General features: G+C 54.3%; 2 protein-coding genes across 2 annotated transcripts; one reads left to right on the top strand and one right to left on the bottom strand.

Moving 5' to 3' along the window:
• Nucleotides 1-217: 217 nt before the first annotated feature.
• LOC125442238 (T-cell surface glycoprotein CD3 epsilon chain) lies at nucleotides 218-5,489 on the top strand. Its single transcript, XM_048513483.1, has 6 exons — nucleotides 218-1,671; nucleotides 2,284-2,313; nucleotides 3,181-3,375; nucleotides 3,567-3,734; nucleotides 4,243-4,289; nucleotides 4,582-5,489. The coding sequence occupies exons 1-6, from the start codon at nucleotides 1,569-1,571 to the stop codon at nucleotides 4,636-4,638; spliced, it is 600 nt and encodes a 199-aa protein (XP_048369440.1). The 5' UTR covers nucleotides 218-1,568; the 3' UTR covers nucleotides 4,639-5,489.
• Nucleotides 5,490-7,241: 1,752 nt separating this feature from the next.
• On the bottom strand, nucleotides 7,242-17,193 carry LOC125441460 (T-cell surface glycoprotein CD3 gamma chain-like). Its single transcript, XM_048512058.1, has 5 exons — nucleotides 14,427-17,193; nucleotides 12,004-12,033; nucleotides 10,814-11,029; nucleotides 9,336-9,464; nucleotides 7,242-7,959 (listed from the first exon to the last, which is right to left on the bottom strand). Exons 1-5 carry the CDS (start codon nucleotides 14,560-14,562, stop codon nucleotides 7,856-7,858), a joined length of 615 nt encoding a protein of 204 aa, XP_048368015.1. The 5' UTR covers nucleotides 14,563-17,193; the 3' UTR covers nucleotides 7,242-7,855.
• Between the last annotated feature and the right edge of the window lie 78 nt (nucleotides 17,194-17,271).

Below are 17,271 nucleotides of genomic sequence, written 5' to 3'. Positions count from 1 at the left end.
ATAGTTCACAGTCCTATTCCCTCATAAGGTGCCTTCCTGAGTCATTTTGTAATAACAAAGCCCTACTGTGTAGTGGTTAAGTGCTTGCACTGCCATTCACACAGTCAGGAGTTCGAGCCCCCTGTGGGTCAGATATCCTGGCAGCTGGCTCATGGTCAACTCAGCCATCCATCCATTTCTTGGTCAGTAAATGACTACCTAGCTCATAGCTAGAGGGTAAAGAATAGTCAGGGAAAGCAATGGCAAACTACCCCACAAAAACGGCTTGTCTATGAAATCACTGCTTGCAGCAGTACCCCAGGGTCAGACACGACTGAAGGAGAAACTTTACCTTTTACTGCCTTGATAAAAAATGTCTTCCTGTACCATTCTATTTTATCTCAATTGCGGAAAGCCAGAATTGTGGGATCTCCTCAGGCAGGTCATTCCACGAGGTGGGGCCCCCACCAAGAAGGCGGGTGGGTGAGTAGGTCACCCCTGTTTACAGGGTGGAAGCTGCAGAAGGGCCTGCTCAGGTGAGGGGAACTGCCGTGGAGGAGCGCAGCTGGAGAGGCAGCCTTCTTGTCAATGCAAGTGTTGGAGGCAGGGGAGGACCCCAACCCTGTTGGGCCTGCTGCAGGCAACTCTGGAATTTGGAGGTGGGATGGGGAGCCCCACCCCAAAATGGCTGCCTCAAGAAGGGGAGCCAGAACTCGAGGGGGCTGCTGCTGCTGCTGCAGGAGGCGCAGTCAAACACAACACCTACCTCCTTTCTTTGCAAAAGGCCTGCAAAAGGCCAGCGTATCTTCAGCAGCCGCCCCAGAGCACTGTGCCAGTTTGCCGGCGCGACACCTTGTCGGGTGCTGATGCCCCCCCCCCCCCCCCCCCCGGGCTGCTCTGGGGATTGATTCCATCATCGGTTGTATCAGTTGAATCTCGCTGTGACTTCTGCCTCTGTCGTTCCACTCTCTGCATTATGATGTGTCACAACTGACCTCTTTTGTCCTTTTGCGCTGGTCTTCTGCCTTTCAGCGCCTGAGTCCCCATGCAGTGTTTATGGGATGTTTTAGGCTGTTGACCCTGCTCAGTGTTTGGATAAGAGCCCAGCAAGGAACTCCAGGGTTGCTTCGCAGGGGCAGGCAGGAGCAAGACACCTCTGAGAGCCTCTTGCCTGGGGACCCCGGTGGGATGAGGCTGCCACCACCCAATTGTGAATTGTTGGTGCTTAATTGTTAATTAATAGGCTGTCTGAATATGTTGTTTCTATCGGGTCCTTCACCCTGAGAAGGAGAGCTGTAAGGAAGTCCACACCAGAGCCCGTTGCAGAAGTCCCTGGCAGCTCTGCTGGTTTTGCCGAGGGTGGGGTCCCAGCCCAAACCCCCAGGCCCTGGAAACTGCAGAGGGCAGGCCTGCGCTGCCTCTGACGGGGCTGGCCGGAAGCCATGTCGCACACCTCCGCTTCCTGGCAGGGCCCATTCTGAGCTCTTTCAGCGTCGTCAGTGGAAACAGCAACTGCTCTCTTTCAACTTGTGAGGATCAGCAGTACTAGTTCACGGAAAGCCCTTCTTTCCTCTTCTGCACGGTGGCCCATGCTGGGTGGGGGAGCTCTGAACCAGCATCAAGAAGCCACGGTGAACGTCATGGTGTTCTTTGGGGTCACCACCAGCTCCTTGGCTCTCTGGCTCTGTTTGCGTGAGTACCACCAACTGGGAGCAGGGGAAGGGTTGGGTGGGTGTCCCAAGAGGCCTTCAGTCTGCATCGCCCTGGCTCTCTGGTTCCCAACAAGGGCAGGTTTTTTGCTTCTGAGGATCTGCTAAACAGGGCATAACAGAAGTGTGGACCCCCCACCCCCACCCTGTCCTTGGTCCCCAGACTCTCGCCTTTGGAGGCAGGGTGTTCATGAACACAGAAGTACCCTTTTGTAACCATAGAGCTTTTCCCTGTGTGAGAATCCCTTTCAAAAGACACCAAAACCAGAGGCCACCGCTGCTGCACCTCTGCGGCAAACTCTGTGTGTGAATTCAGCACTGCCGACAGAGAGAAGGCCTTGGTGCTGCCCAACACCGTCCCTCCCCTGCCCGCGCTCTATCTCTTGGAGCCAGCCTGGTCCTGCAGGGAGCTTTCTCAGCACTTGTGAGCACTGGAGAAGGGCTGGTGGTGGCTCTGCTGTTGCAGGAGCGGCTGTGCTCCAGTTGGGTCCAAGCACTGGGCCTTTTGAAGGGGCCGACGGGGGCCTGCTTTGCCGTGGCCCCACTTTCCGCTCCAAGTTGCCATCTGCTGACTGATTTTGTGTTCCCTTCACAGCCAGCCTTGTTCGGGGACAGGAGAGCAACAGTAAGTGAGATCCCTTTGCCCCTTCCGTGGAGGACTTTCAAGGACTTCTGTCCAGTTCTGTAGGAGGCTGTTTGCCCTTGTGATTCATGGTCGTGGGAGTGGAGTAATTGTCCGGGAGAGTAACTTGGTGTGCACAGAAAGCCTTCCTCCATTTCCTTGGTATTTCAAGGGAGGTGAGGTCCCTGCTTCGGGGACCTCTGAATGTCCCACAGTGCTGTGGGGAAAGAGGAAAAACCTCGCTTCCCAAGGGCATAAAACCTTGGGCAAATAACCTGTGTGGAAATGTCTCTTATATTAACTATCAAAGGCAAGATACATTTCCTGTTGCAACACCTTCATTTTCTATCCAACTGGGATGAAATTCTCAGCAATTGTTGGTTTTGCCTCTGGGACTCTCCCAACTAATCTGGGGGGCGGGGGGGGGGTAACTTGGTCAGGTTTCCACTTGTAGAAGAAGTAATCAATGTAATGGCTCTTGATCTAAAAATGGCTGACCTTTTTAATTACTAGGGAATGCAGGGAGCCGTTGTGTTATAGAATAGACCAAGGCAGGGACTGGGCAAACCCTTTGCAGATACTGGGGCAGGGCCCAGGCAAGCCGGCTTCTTGGACTCTTGCTCTTGGGTGGAGCCTGTGGGAAGGCAGGCCCACCCTCTGATTCTTGCCTGCTCTGGGTGCTCTCATCCAGTTTTCCTTCCTCCCACCCAGTGCTCTGAATGGCAGGGAGCCACTCAATCGCCCCGCCCTGCCCCGCCCCACCCCGCCCCGCCCCCCAGGTGGATATGGCAGCATGCTGGACAGGTGCTTCTGGGGAGCCTGCTCAGGTGGGCTGAAGTATTTGGGCTGTTCTTCTTTGCTGCTCTGCAGAGATCAAGGTGAGCATCTCTGGCAACGGGGTGACCCTCACTTGCCCCATAAAGGATGCCAAGTGGTGGAGGAAAGAGAAAAATGGCAGCCAGACGCCCACTTGGACGATAGAGAACTATCAGGGGATGCAGCATAACGACCTGTACAGCTGTGGCACAAAGGAGCCCAGCTGCAGCATTTACCTGCACATCAAAGGTCAGTGCTCAAGCCCACAATGTGTCAGCAGCAGACCTGGGTGGGAAGGGCAGGACTCCCCCACCCGCTTGCCCAGGACCATCGCTGAGGTCTGTGGGGCTGGCAGGTGAAGAGGGCTCTCCCAGGGCTGCTGCAGATTGAGGGGGGGGGGGTGTCTCAAGGTCGCTGCCCTGACCCCTTCCCCTGAGCAGAGTGTCCTGGGTGTGTGGAGATGGACCTCTGGCTCGCGACGGGCATCATCGTAGCCGACCTCCTGTTCACCGTTGGAATCCTGATCTTGACCTACTACTGCAGCCGGAAGCGGGCAGCCCGCTTTGGCGGTGTCTCTGCAGCAGCGGGCCCCCGAGCACAGCCACAAGGTGAGCGCCAGCCTCTCCAGGGACGGGAGACCCCCCCCACGTCTGGGGCCGGATCCGAAGCCTCAGCCAGCCTGTGGCAGGGCTCACTCTCCAGAGTGTGGGAGTGTGCAATTCAGGTGACCCAAAGGATGCTCTGGGCACTGAGCCTGAAAACAGCATCCGCGCTTGGGGCTGGATTGGGAACAGGGAGCTGCACGGGAGGTGCTGGAAATGAGGCTCGTCCCCACGCTGACCTGGGGACCTCCCCAGTGAGTCAGAAGCGGCACAGGTGGGGCGCCCACAGCCCCAGGCAGGATGAGAGCCCCTGCCTGAGCCAAGCTCTGCAGTCGGGGCTGCTGTGACTGGGGAGTGGGGGGTCCCTCCACCCATCCGTCTGGCCCTGAGCCGCAGGGCTCAGTGAGGTTTTGCTGGTGCACAAAGCAGCAGCCACCTGTCTCCCAGCCCTGGCCCTGGGATGCCCCCCTCAGGAAACCTGCAGGTGGGAACAATGCCCCGTCTTGTGTTGCAGGCCAGAGAGAGGACCGGCCCCCACCTGTCCCAAATCCAGACTATGAGGTAAGGGCAGCGGGGGGGGGGGGGGAGAAACTGGAGTGGGAGCCAGGGCCATCCTTGGGCCAAGCCCATTCGCTGTGGACAGCTGGGGTTTTCTCCTCTTGGAGTGGGCCACGCGGGAGGCTGGGTCACAGAGGCAGTTGTCTGCAGTCAGCTTTCGAGGGGGGGCGGCAGGGCCACAGCATTGCCTCCTGGACACCCCTCCCCCCATGGGCTGCCTTGCTAGCCACCTAAGGAGGGAGATGGAGGTCACCAAGGCCCTGCAGGAAGTCACTGCAACCCTTCATTTCTGCAGCCCATCCGGAAAGGCCAGCGCGAGGTTTACGCCGGACTGGAGCCCCGGGCCTTCTGAGGGAGAGGAGGCCAGCCTGCCTGCCTGCCTGCCTGGCAGAGGAGAAAACTGTTCCCCCACTGAGCGATGCAGAGCCTGCAATGAACGTGGATTCCCGTCTGTCTTTCGGCTTTCATAAGCTGGGTTTTAAAAAGACCTCGTGTGAACTAAGCATCTTGGTCATGGCTCAGCAGTTCTGGCTGTCCGCTGAATGACTTGGTTCCAGTTCTAAGAACACGTGATCCAGATGAGCCGCCTGGCTGGGCCCAGTTCTTTGATGAAGAGCAGTGAGCCAAGATATAGATTCTATTACTGGTGCGGCTACCTACAGATACTGAGTGTCACTCAAAGTACTACGGAGCCCTTCGTGGTTTCGGCCCCTCCCATCTGGTGGACAGTCTGGGCAAAACTCTGCAGGGCACGTTCATCTGGTGTACCGCCCCCCCCCCCCACATGCCTGACTCAGAAGGTCAGGAAAGCCCCCCCCCCCCTTTCTGACCTTCCAAAAAGAATGTCAGAGAGAGTTGTTCTGGAGAGCATTTTTATAACGGTGACAAGGCGATAGTGTAACATAATGATTGAGGATGGCGCTTTTATAAAGGGAAAAGGACTGCAGTCTGTGCCACTGTGTCTGAGATATAATGCCCATCCACTGTGTGTATCCTGCGTGGTTTTCTACTGCTGTAATTTCTTTTTCTGCATCACTCAACCTCTCGTGTCTGATACCTTTTTGCGCTGTCTCTGCTTTTACTAATCCTAGTCCTTTTTCATTCCTTGTGAGATCAGTCTGATTGCAATGTATGACACACTGCGGTTTGCTGTGAGCCTCAGTGGAAAAGGCAGGCAATAAATATACTACAGAAATACTGTCATGGGGCGTGGCGTCTTGTGTCTCACCTGTAGCACTAGTGGGCATAGGAGACTTGGAAGTGGGCCTGGCTCCACGGGGTGAAAGAAACGGGCACACACCTAGGGATGCAGCACTTCCTCTCTCGTAGTTGCAAAGGCCGATGCCTGTCGTCGTCCTGCAGTCTCTGCCTGCCTCCTGACCGCTGGAGCATCTCTTGCCTGGATCAGGCCTGGGGTTGGATCCATAGCGCCCCCCCACCCCTCTTAAGGTCAGCAGACATTTGCAGCATGGGATTCCCAGAATGGTCAGGGTGGCCCAATGACCTGAACGCTGGCTAGTGGCCACCTCCTTGGGTCGTCCATCTATTTTGGCTTAAGAGATCCAGGGTTTATCATTTAAATCTAGCCAGCTGGAGGTCCCACAATCAAAGATCCCACCGCTGGCAAAGGTGTGCAAAGTGGCCCAGAACGCTTTCGATGTCCAGGCCAGGCCGAGACCAGACTGTTGGCCCAGACACTTATTTCAGATTAATTTGATAATCCTTTGTCCGCAGTCCCATGAGAGGCAAGGGAAGAGACCTTTGGAAGGGAGCTAAAGGGGGAGCAGGGCTCTGGAAAGGGTCCTCTGGCCTTTATTTTCCATGCATCCCCTACCTTCTCCTCTGAGTGAGTCTAAAGAACTGTGCCCTTAGTTCCCTTCCCTGATTGGATGAGAATTGCCAATGTGGCTTGCAATTATTCAAACGCTCTTGGAAATTGGGGAGGTTGATGTAGTTGTGTGTTGTGATGAATTGCATTAGAATTTGTACAGGAACCAGATGAAGCTGAATTAATCAACTTTTTTGTCTTTGGGGGTAGTTCCTTTTCCTTCCTTTTCAGGTAGCTGCCATTGAAGGACTGAAATAGCTTTTGGGCTGTGTTTGGTTCTTTTCAAATGGGATTTTGTTTCTTTGTGCAGAGAATTAAAAGGTCCCTGTAAGAGCTATAAAATTGTTGGGTTAACCCTGTGGCCAAAGATCCCTAGGGCACCAGCTGTTGGCACAGAAATCTGCCCCCCCATCTCCCGTGCAGCTCAGCTACCCTCCAGGGCATGCCCCCCTCCCTGCAGCTGGGCGACACCAGGGGAGCTAGATCAGGACACCACCGTCTTCCCCCAGACCCAACTCAGATCCTTGCCCAGGTTCATGTGCCCAGAGGCAGGAATGGCCAGATGGTTCAGCTGCCTCCCAGCCCCCGGCATGCATTCCCAAGTGACTGGGGTCTTCCTCACAGGAGGTGTCTGGGCCTTTCCCCGGTAGATTCCGTGGCATCAGAGAAAGCAGAAGATAAACCCCTCTGTGCAGCGGTTTCTCTTGTCTGGTAAGGAGGTAGAGGGGCGTGCCCAGCAGGCTGGGATGGCAGGGGAGGGGTCACCCCCCCTCCCATGTGCAGAGAGGCTGCATTTTGAAGAGATGGAGAAACGGGGCCAAACCCAAGCCAAAGGTTTCTCCTGCCCCACAGCTGCCTGGCGGAGAACTCCTCTGCAGAGGCGGGCTAGCACAGGAAGCAGCCCTGGCAGTGGCGAAGGGCAGGAACAGGAGGGTTGTGGTCACCAAAGAACCTTCAGCCCCAGAGCCTGCAGTTGCTCACAGGATGTGGTGGGAGCAAGTGCATCTGCGCCCGGAGTGGGAGGGGCTCATCTGCTGACGCCGCCCGCCCTCCTCACGGCCTGAGCAGGCCCTCGCACCTGGGCCCAAACTCACCCAGCTCTTCTTCTTCAGAGGACACCTTTGGAATCAAGCCAGCAAAGCCTTTATTGAGGAACCAGGTGGGCTACAGAGAAATGGGGGGGGGGGGAATGGGGATGGCTCCAGTTCCTTCCTTTCTGTTCCGAGATTCCGGGACACATCCCGCGATGGAGCGCACCACGTCTAATCCAGGAATCCTGATCCCAGGGGTCTGTTTTCCCCCTGAAATGAACTCGTCCCCCTTGCACAAACCACGCCACCTGTCCACAGATATCCCACAAGACTTCCTGGCCTCCTTCCCAAACTCAGGGGGAGGTTCCCAAGACTCGTTGCTTCCTTGTAGGCAAAGCGGAAGCACAAATGCACGGCTCCCCTTCCTCTTGCTTAGACAGATGAAAGTTTAAATCCAGGCATGGTTGGGCAACACTGAGTTGGCAGCTTGCCCGCCCGCTCTGCAAAGCTGGAAGGCCCGGCTGGATCTCTCGAGTGATGGAGACTGGAGCAAGCCAAAAACACTTCGGGCATTCATAGCCGCCGCTCGAAACCTCCTCCTCTTCACCGGCTTCCCCTTCCCACTGGAATGATGGTCAGCAGTCCGAGCAGATGCAAACTGCAGCTGCTCCAAGCCAGGCGCTCAGGAGGCCAGGGATCCGCTCCCCCTCTCACCGGCGGCGGGCCTTGGCCACTCCGATATGACTGTACTGCCCGTTGTTGCGTTCTCCAAGAGGCTGCAGTGGGCAGAGGAGAGAACGAGCGGGAGAGGCCCACGTTTAGTGCTGGACCCCGCTTTCGGCTTTTGCAATCCCACCCTCCAGAGAGCAGTCAAGGTGCCACATCCTGAATGCCACAATGGCTTGCTTTGGAAGCGCCCTCTCTGTGATCACCTGCACGCTTCCTCTCCAGGTTTGCCCTCCAGGAAGAAAAAAATCATGCAAGTTCTTAAGCATAAGCCACAGGCCACTGATTGGCTGATCTATGGTGATGTCGCTAATTAGACGCCCCCCCTCCCCCAAATTTTGCACTATTAACCCTTTCCTTTTTCAGATTAATAAGGCATGAATAGATCCAGAAAAAGAAGAAGAGTTGGTTGCTACACCCCGCTTTCCTCTACCAAAGAGTCTCAAAGCAGTAATCACAATTACAGCTGCATCAGCATCAGCATCTGTCCGGGTAGAGTTCGTTTGCAGTTGCCTTTGAATGCCACCGGCTTTTGGTTTGCATGTTTTTAGTGCTGTGAATGGAATTGCAACGGCAGCTGCAGCTGCAGCCCACCCAGACACATGCAAATGCCAGGGCTAGCGCTGGGGTGGGGGCCCTCCGTGAGCCCTGGTGGGCAAGAAAGCACAGGCGGCAGCTGCCCAGAGCAAGAGCCCTCCTTGCTCACCGCAAGGTAGAGCCTGATGGTAGGGCTGTAGCGAAGCAGCTTTGCTTGTCAGAAGTGCTGTGGAGAAGAAGAAGAAGAAGGAAGGAAGGAAGAGAAGAAGGAAGAAAGAAGACAGAAGACAGAAGAAGAAGAAGAAAGAGAAGAAGAAGAAGAGAAAGAAAGAAAGAAAGAAAGAAAGAAAGAAAGAAAGAAAGAAAGAAAGAAAGAAAGAAAGAAAGAAAGAAAGAAAGAAAGAAAGAAAGAAAGAAAGAAAGAAAGAAAGAAAGAAAGAAAGAATCTCTGATTACTGGGGGCAGGCAGATCAGTCAGCTGGTTGTGGGTGGTCTCTGCATGCCTGGGAAGGAAGCTGTTGGCCCTCTCCCTTGGCCCTCTCCTTCATCAGGACTTCAACAACTGCCGTCCACACACACCCACACACCAGACCCTGGACCACTCCACATAGCACACTTGCTGGACACCACTGAGCATCTAAGCAGCACAACATACCCAAACCCCGCCGCCAGCATTTAAGCAGACCACACCTCCCACCATCTGTAGCCAGGGAAGCAACCACATTTGCTCCGGCTTCTTAGAGAGGGCCCCCCCCCCTTGCCCAAGGGCTGCCCAGGAACATACAGAAACAAGCTGAGAGGGCCTGCGGCCAAATTGCTCCAGGACAGGCCCCAAGCGACAGGGCACCACGCCCTGGTGGTCCGGCTCCCGCTGAGAGTGACGGCCGTCCCCAGCAGAGGCCTCTCCTCCCTGCCTCCTCTCACCTTGAGATCGTCGGCCGGGCTCCTGAGCAGCAAGGCACCACACTGCTGCCACCAGCAACGCTGTGGCCACGACTTCGGCCGCCACCATTCCTATCACCACAGCAGAGTTCAGCTGGACACAATACTGGCACACTGTGGCAAGAGAGAGCACTCAGCCTACACCTGGAACAAGCAGCCCTGACTCACATGACTGAGCCCAGAGCATGCTTCTGAGCATGTGCAGACTGCCCATCCCCCACTGCTGGGGATGGGTGTGCATTTTCCCCCATTTCCAATTTGTTGCAAAAACTTTCTCAACTTCAGCTGCATTACTTTGCACCTTGTCTGAACAGCATTCCTCTTCCGTCACCTCCCTTGGGCCACTATTCCAGCCAGCCTGGCCAGCTGGACCCCTCTTGCCCCACAACCCCCAGGCCAGAAAGTAGGGTCTCGGGTGCTCTCTCCAGGATGCAACACTCCAGGAAATGCAATCCCTCCCAGGACGGACACCCAGGTGGCCCTACAGGGGAATGGGTGTCTCAGGCATGGAGAAGAGTGATTCTCTGCCCACTGGGCCCCTCTGCCCGGCCTTTAGCTTTGCATTGGGGTGGGAGGGAAACCTCCGGTCAGTTTCACGGTCTCTTTTCCTCTTGGATTCTATGAGCTCCAAACCCCAGTCAGGAGCCAGGCTGACAGAAAGGTCCCCAGATTACCAGATGTTCACAGAAGTCATTGATTTTTACATTTGGTTTCATTCTAACAACACATACAGGAAACTGGACTTTCATTTTCCAAAATAATATGGAAAGGGACAGGCAGCAGTTTCTCTGACACGATGTTAAGACCCAGCTGCAGCCAATATATTCAAGAGCTCAGAATTGCATCCTGTTGACAAAACCGCAGCCCAAAGTCAGGTGCTTCCTTCTTAAGAGTTTCATTTATTCACGAGACATCCTTCAAACCAGAGATGGTGGCAGGCTGCAGCCAAACAAAGGAGCACGAGGCTTGGGTTTAAAACCTACCCCCCACCCCCCACTTCCAAGCTCTCCTGAGAAGCCCTCTGGCAAACCTCCTGCCCCACTCCTCTGTGCCCAAAGGGCATCTCTGGAGCAGGGGTGATCCTTTGGGGGGCTGGAAAGCCAAAGTGCGGAAACCAAGCTGGTCCCAAGGGCCCTTCTTGGCCCGTGGCCAGGTGAGTTTGCAACAGAACTCGGGGCCACCTCTTCTTGCCAAGGAAAAGCTGGTCCACAGCAGAATCTGAAAACAAAAGCCACGTTGCCAGGGCCAATCAAACAGTGCGGGGCCACGTGGGAAGGGCATCTGCACTCCGCCTTTACTGCCACCCCCTCCCTCCCGTCAGCCACTCTGCAGACTGCCTGTTGAGTCCCCCCCACCACACCTACAGGCAGCATATCATCAGAGGGGGAGGAGCCTCTGGACATCACACTTGTGACTGCCTGGGCCAACCCTGCTTCTTTGTGAAGAAAAAGAGACTCACGCACTGCGAAAGTACAGCTGCAGAGACCCGTTGGCTTTCTCAGAGTTGCACTGGTAGAGGCCTCTGGGGTCATCCACAGCCGAGCCCACCAACAGTTCCTTTTCATTGGCGCTGCCTATGTCTTTGCCATCTTTGGTCCAGTTCAGCACTTTGCTATCCTTTCCTGTTCTGCAGAACAGATAGATGCCATTTCTTTTATGCTTTACCTGGATGGAAACACCTGCAAAACAAATGGGTGGAAGATAACATGGGGAGGGAGAGCCCCCCCTTCCCATGATCCCACTGAGACCACGGGGCAAAGCCGGTGTTTGAGCTGGACTCATGGGGGGATCTCAGCGAACTGTTCCTTTGTGGCTGTCAAAGCAGGCGCACATCAGACACTCCCACCCGCGCAGCAGCAGCAGCAGGAGGGGGCCGGTTGGAGCTCCAGATGGCTCCAGAGTTCTGCTTCATGGGCCAGGACATTGTCACTCTCCTGCTTTGCATCTCTGTGGGGCCACCTGAGCGGCAGGCAGCGCACGCCCAACTGCCCTGACTTTGAAACATTCCAAACGCCAAAGCCAGTGGGACTTTCCTTCCTAGCAAGCGCCCTAGTCTGTCCGTTGGTCTTCGGAGAAGGGGATTGGCCAGGGCACCCATCTGCTCCCCCATGCCCTTCTTCCCCTCCACCGAAGTGCTCACAGTTCCTTGGGGGAACTCAGGATAGAAAAACCTCTGCAAATTCATAAATGACACGGGGGGGGGGGGGGGTGATGGTGGTGAGGGCTCCCCTTCAAACAGTTGACCAATGAAGGAGACAGTCAGCCGAGAGCCCTTGATTCCCACCCTTAAGCATGTCTGAATCCAAAGACATCCCATTGCTAGGGTCAGAGCAGCAGTGGCGCAGTGGTTAAGAGCAGGTGTACTCTAATCTGGAGGAACCGGGTTTGATTCCCCGCTCTGCCACCTGAGCTGTGGAGGCTTATCTGGGGAATTCAGATTAGCCTGTACACTCCAACACACACCAGCTGGGTGACCTTGGGCTAGTCACAGCTCTACGGAGCTCTCTCAGCCCCACCTACCTCAGAGGGTGTTTGTTGTGAGGGGGGAAGGGCAAGGAGATTGTCAGCCCCTTTGAGTCTCCTGCAGGAGAGAAAGGGGGGGAATATAAATCCAACTCTTCTTCTTCCTATGGGACATCAAGAGGGACTGTACCTTGGTCAGAGTTTCCAGTGACAACAATGCCTGAGAAAGAGAGAGAGAGATGGAGAAACTAAGAAGCTGTGGTTGAGTTCTGCCCAGCAACAAGGGCCAAGCCTGCTGAGAACACAGCCTGGTGTGCCAAAGGCGCCCTGGGCTCAGCAACCCAGGCTCATATCAGAAAGGCTCTCCGCCAGCCCCGGGGGAGAGCACTGTGGGTAAGCAGGTGAGTGCCCGGCTGGCCAGCCAACTCGCCCAGGATTTGAAAAGACAAAGAACAACATTTCCTTGAAAGAGTAATGGACTAGTTCAGGGGTAGGGAACCTGCGGTTCTCCAGATGTTCAGGAACTACAATTCCCATCAGCCCCTACCAGCATGGCCAATTGGCCATGCTGACAGAGGCTGATGGGAATTGTAGTTCCTGAACATCTGGAGAGCCGCAGGTTCCCTACCCCTGGACTAGTTGGAAAGGCCAGCCTGAAGGCATTCTTTCCCACAGCAGGTCAGTCAGAATGGTGAGAAGCAGAACAGACCAGGAAGAGGTCCCAAAAGAGCTCTCTGCATCGAGGGAGGGAGGGAGGGAGGGAGGGAAGGAGGGGGCAAAAGCGTGACCTCCTGGTCAGATAGGAAGCAGCAGGAAGGGGTGCATGATGCTGAACTGGCTGAGGCTGGCTGGCTGGCTGCTGTAGATGGCTCACTGCAGGCAGTGGGAAGGAACCTGTCGGGGATCCAAATGCCCCACATTTGCAATTCCCAGCACTGTGCCTGTGGTTCTCTACTTGGTTCCCATACAGCATCAGGACAAAAGAAAAGTCGAAGCACACGGGGTGTGTGTGTGTGTGTGGAGAATGTGGGGGGCGGGACGGGACACGACTGAGGTGTACACCAAGTGCGCAGGGTGTGGAGATTTGCCCCCATCTTTCCTTGCCCCCATCATGGGAACTGAGAAAAGGCACCACATGTGCTCCTTCCTGCAATGTGTTGTTCAGTTATAGAGTTCACTGTCACAGGCAGCAGCAGAGGCCTAGACGAGGCCAAATGCCTCAGGGATTGCCTGCAAACTGCAAGTGCGCCTGGGAAGTGGCGGCAGTTCAGGTGGCGATGGTCTCCTGCGTCTCCGTCTGCCTGCCTGCCCCACCCTAAAATTTGCAAAGAACAGCAGCATCATAGCCAGCTGAGCTCTTAGACGGCTTTAACCGGGAAGCAGAGCTCTTCAGAAAGGAAGAGATCTGGCAGCAGCCAGCTGCCCATTGCGAGCACTCATCTCCACGACACCTCTGAAGACTTGTTGCTTGGAGGCCATGGTTTCCCCAAAGATGGCTGGTTGGCCGTCAGGGAGTGGCCATCGACCCTTGGCCTGATGCTACTTTTATGTCCTCGTCCTAACTGTTCCCCTCCCCTCCCCCACCCACCCACTGTGCTGCTTCTGGCCCAAGTGCTGCTCTTTGTTTCTCTGTTCAAGGCTCTCTGAGGTCTGCGGGATCTGCCGTTTTCTGAACAAAATGCAGACTGCCAGCAACAGAGAAAAGCCTGCTTCCCAAGCATGTTGCAGGCTGTTGGGAAGTGTACATTTTCAGGTGCGCTTTTGTCCATACAGGTGAGAAGAATGTTGGAAAAGGAGGAGCTCCTCCCCCTCCCCCCCACCAGAAAGTACTGTTCTTTTCCCCCAGTGAGGCCTTCCTCCCCCACTTCGTGGATTCTCTAGGATTGTCAACACACACACACCCCTCCAAAGTTGCTGCCACGTCCTCCAGGGGAGTTGATTGCTGAAGTCTGGAGAGCCATTGGAATCCCAGGGACATTTTGGCCCCTCCTGGAGGCTGGCAGCCCCCTCCCCTACCTCCTCTGCGTCAACCTGCTGCCTCTGCCCACTCCCTGGCTTGTCACACAGTCAGGCCCTACCTTGGACGATCAACGTAAGAACCACCATTCCCAGGAGATGGTGGCAGCGCCCCACCATGCTCTTCATTCCAAGCCTGGCTATGTCCTCACTTGCCCAGAGGAAACACCAAGCGGCAGATGCTGCTGGCTGCTACCTTGAGCTGGGAGAGGAAAGCAGCAAGAAGACTTTTCTGAAATCAGCACAGGAAGTCAGCAGGGAGGGAGGGAGGGGGGTATCTCTTTCTCTCTGTGTCTCTCGCCCTCCCCTGCACATGGAGGTTCATGTCTGCGTGGGTTGAAGAAAGAAAACTATACGTATCATCAATTCTAAAGACCTCTAAGCTCACAAAATGGATTTGACTCACCATTACTTCCTGCCCTTTTGAAAAACAAACTTGAACTTACTGGAAAGTCAATGCTGATCAACACAGAAATATGTGCTGAGGATCCAGGACAAAATCCCCCTCTGGAAAAAGGAGCTGTCTAGTCTCAGGGGCTCTCAGTCCACCCATCCCTTCCACCCACCCCGTCCAATTTTCCTTCAATGGATTCTCACCTGTTTTCAACATTCTGTGATCCTGGAGCCCATCCAGGCCCCTTCGGGAGTTTTCTTTTTCTGTTGGTTCTGTTGCCCAGGGAGCCTCCCAAATATGTAAAGAATCCAACTGTGTGTATGGCAGTCCCACCCACATCCAGGGTCTGAAAATCCAGGGGGATCCTCAGAATTCAGAAAAAAATTGTTAAATAACCTATTTTGGAAGGAAACCCGAGTAGTCTAGCTCCTCCCTTTTGGGGCAAGCTTCTTGGGAGAGTGATGGCTGCAACTCCAGGTCTTCCCAGGCGACCCATCTGCTCCAGTCTCCTTTCACCTGGGGTTCTGGCCAGGCCATGGGACTCAGGCAGGCGGCATTGGGAGGCTTTCGCTGATGACCTCCATTCACATGCAGACAGGGATCGTTGCTATTGTGGCAGCTGTTTCATAATTGTGGGGCTACCCTAGAAAAGGCCTTGTCTTGTGGACCTGTCAAAGGAGCTTCTTTGGTTGATGGAACCCTCAAGAGGGCCCCTCCCTGTGATCTTAGTTCCTAAGAATGTATGAGAGACAACATTCCTTCAGATATAGTAGCAAGCCACGTAGGCCTTTAAAGGTAAAAACCATACATTAGAACATAAGAGCCCTGCTGGATCAGTGCCTTAGTGAACTGGGCTTGGGGGAAGATTGGTAGCTTGTGTAACTGATGTAAGGTTGGGGTCACATGATCCCAATAACTGGCCCTGACCAGCAGTCCAGCCACAGTACTGTGTATTAGCTGCAGCCTCTGAACATATTTTTGAGCACAGCCCCAAGAACACACTGGAGTGGTCCCATCTGGCTGTTACTATGACATGGATCACTGTGGCTAGATCTGACTGACCCAGAAATGGAGGCAGCTGACATGGCAGATGAAGGAGCAAAAGCAGTCTGATTTTCAACCATCACGTTGAACAGCACTTCCATGCTGCAAACCTGATTGTTTGGTTTGGCCATTTTTTTAGTACCAGTAGCCAGATTTTTTTTATTTTCAGTTTCTCTTCCTTTTTGTTGAAACTGTCCTGGTGTTAGTGGGTTGCAATGGCTTTCCTCTGTAGTCTGACGTAGTAGCTGTTGGAATTATCAAGAATTTCTGTGTCTTCAAATAAGATCCTATGACCAACTTGATTTAAAGAAGTGGTTCTCAAGTTTCCTAATGCTGGGACTTTTTAACACAGTTCCTCATGTTGTGGTGACCCCCAACCCTAACATTTATCCATTTTACAGATGGAGAAAACTGATGCAAAGAGTCTTAGGTGACCCCTGTGAAAGGGTCGTTCGACCCCCAAAGGGGTCGCGACCCACAGGTTGAGAACCGCTGGTTTAGAGCATATTCAGCTACTGCTGATTTCTCAGGTTGGATTAGTCAGCAGGGCCTTTCATGTTCTTTCATTCTTGACAGAATGCTGTATTTTGTAGTCCCTACGTATACTTGTCCACAGCTGCATGATATAGGATACACTCCTGCGCAGGTAAAGGGGTTACTCTGGTCCTTTGCTGACTGTAGCGTTTGTTGTACTTTTCTGGTGGGTCTGAAAATTGTTTGAAGGTTATGTTTTTCCACCAGTTTTCCCATTCGACCATCTGCGTACAGAGCCTAATCATTCCATAGTGTGTCACGAACAGAAACACATCTTGCTGTGACATCCCTCTGAAGATGCCAGCCACAGCTGCAGGCAAGACGTGAGGAACAAAAATGACCAGACCACAGCCACACAGCCCAAAAAAACCAAAACAACCAGTTGATTCCAGCCATGAAAGCTTTCAACATTACATTAAATAGGAGGAATTTTAACTGCTACCAAGACGAATGTACTGGTAATAGCCAGGTGGGCATTTAAATATTTGCTGCTATGTTATTCATGGAGCCTTCAAGACTGAGACATCTGGTGCCAGTCCAGGCAATTAAGGGGACTAGAAATATTGCAATGGCATCATGGTAGGGATGGCTTATGACCATTATCTTGTCTTGGCCCCTAAGGTCACCTAGTTGTGGGTTGGACGTGTGACTGTCTTAGGTCATTCAGTATTGTTTTGATTGCTCAAGGAGTCTCTGGCCTCTTGGCAGAAATACGTCAGTGTGGCCCTGTGTGCTTCCTGGGGAAGCCTTGCTACAGGTTCCTGGTTCACCATCATAGATGCTCTGTCTGTGGAGAGCTCTGGCTGTTTGACCCTCTGGACTGACTGGTGATGGGAACATCTTGCTTTGGGATCCTGTATGTAACTCTGCAACGCTATCCAGTTAGTCTTTAATTAATGCCTTTTGGGAACAGCTGGTTGTTATTTTACTCTGTTATTGGATTATATATTCTTGCAGAAGTTTTAAATAATTCTCCTTTTTTGGTCTTCAGCTGGCTTCAGTTCCAGGCGGATTCCCCTTACGCCCAACAGAACTGACTTCCCCCTCCTTTGGCCAACCCTGTCCAAAGCGCTGTGGCAGGTCGATCACGAACGAGGGGGGCTGGCCCATCCCCCCGGGGGAGCTGCTCTGTCATTGTGGGGCTGTCTCTGAAAAGACCCCGTCTTTAGTGCTGGGAGGCGGAGGCGCGCTTCCCAGGAGGGGTCCCATCCAGATGTCGACCAAGGCCAAGCGTCATCCTTTGGCGCTGAAGCGGCAGACTGCACCGCCATGTAATCTCAAGGGCGTCCGCTGACGTCCAAGGGGCGAAAAGGCGGCCCTCCGTTCTCGGGAGCCCTGAGCAGGTTTCCGGGCCGGACCGCGGGGTTCGACCGTTCCCGGCGCTTCAGCCGAGGCCCCGCCCCGCCCCGCCCCGCCCCGCCCGCGGCTTCCGGGTTGAGGCTGTGCCGCTGTCTCCGCCAAGTGACGTCG

This window comes from Sphaerodactylus townsendi, linkage group LG12, assembly GCF_021028975.2.
Source record: "Sphaerodactylus townsendi isolate TG3544 linkage group LG12, MPM_Stown_v2.3, whole genome shotgun sequence".
NCBI lineage: Eukaryota > Metazoa > Chordata > Lepidosauria > Squamata > Sphaerodactylidae > Sphaerodactylus > Sphaerodactylus townsendi.
The sequence above is the reverse complement of the archived record's forward strand: the minus strand, read 5'-3'. Positions and strand labels throughout refer to the sequence as shown.

Excerpts from the sequence above, each read along its gene's own strand:
- LOC125442238 (XM_048513483.1), top strand. The coding sequence starts at position 1,569 with ATGCTGGGTGGGGGAGCTCTGAACCAGCATCAAGAAGCCACGGTGAAC. Across the intron at positions 3,376-3,566 it reads CATTTACCTGCACATCAAAG|AGTGTCCTGGGTGTGTGGAG; the intron begins GTCAGTGCTCAA and ends TCCCCTGAGCAG. Across the intron at positions 3,735-4,242 it reads CCCCCGAGCACAGCCACAAG|GCCAGAGAGAGGACCGGCCC; the intron begins GTGAGCGCCAGC and ends CTTGTGTTGCAG.
- LOC125441460 (XM_048512058.1), bottom strand. The coding sequence starts at position 14,562 with ATGTGGGTGGGACTGCCATACACACAGTTGGATTCTTTACATATTTGG. Across the intron at positions 12,034-14,426 it reads TCACAGAATGTTGAAAACAG|GCATTGTTGTCACTGGAAAC; the intron begins GTGAGAATCCAT and ends TCTCTTTCTCAG. Across the intron at positions 9,465-10,813 it reads TCTGCAGCTGTACTTTCGCA|TGTGCCAGTATTGTGTCCAG; the intron begins GTGCGTGAGTCT and ends CTCTTGCCACAG.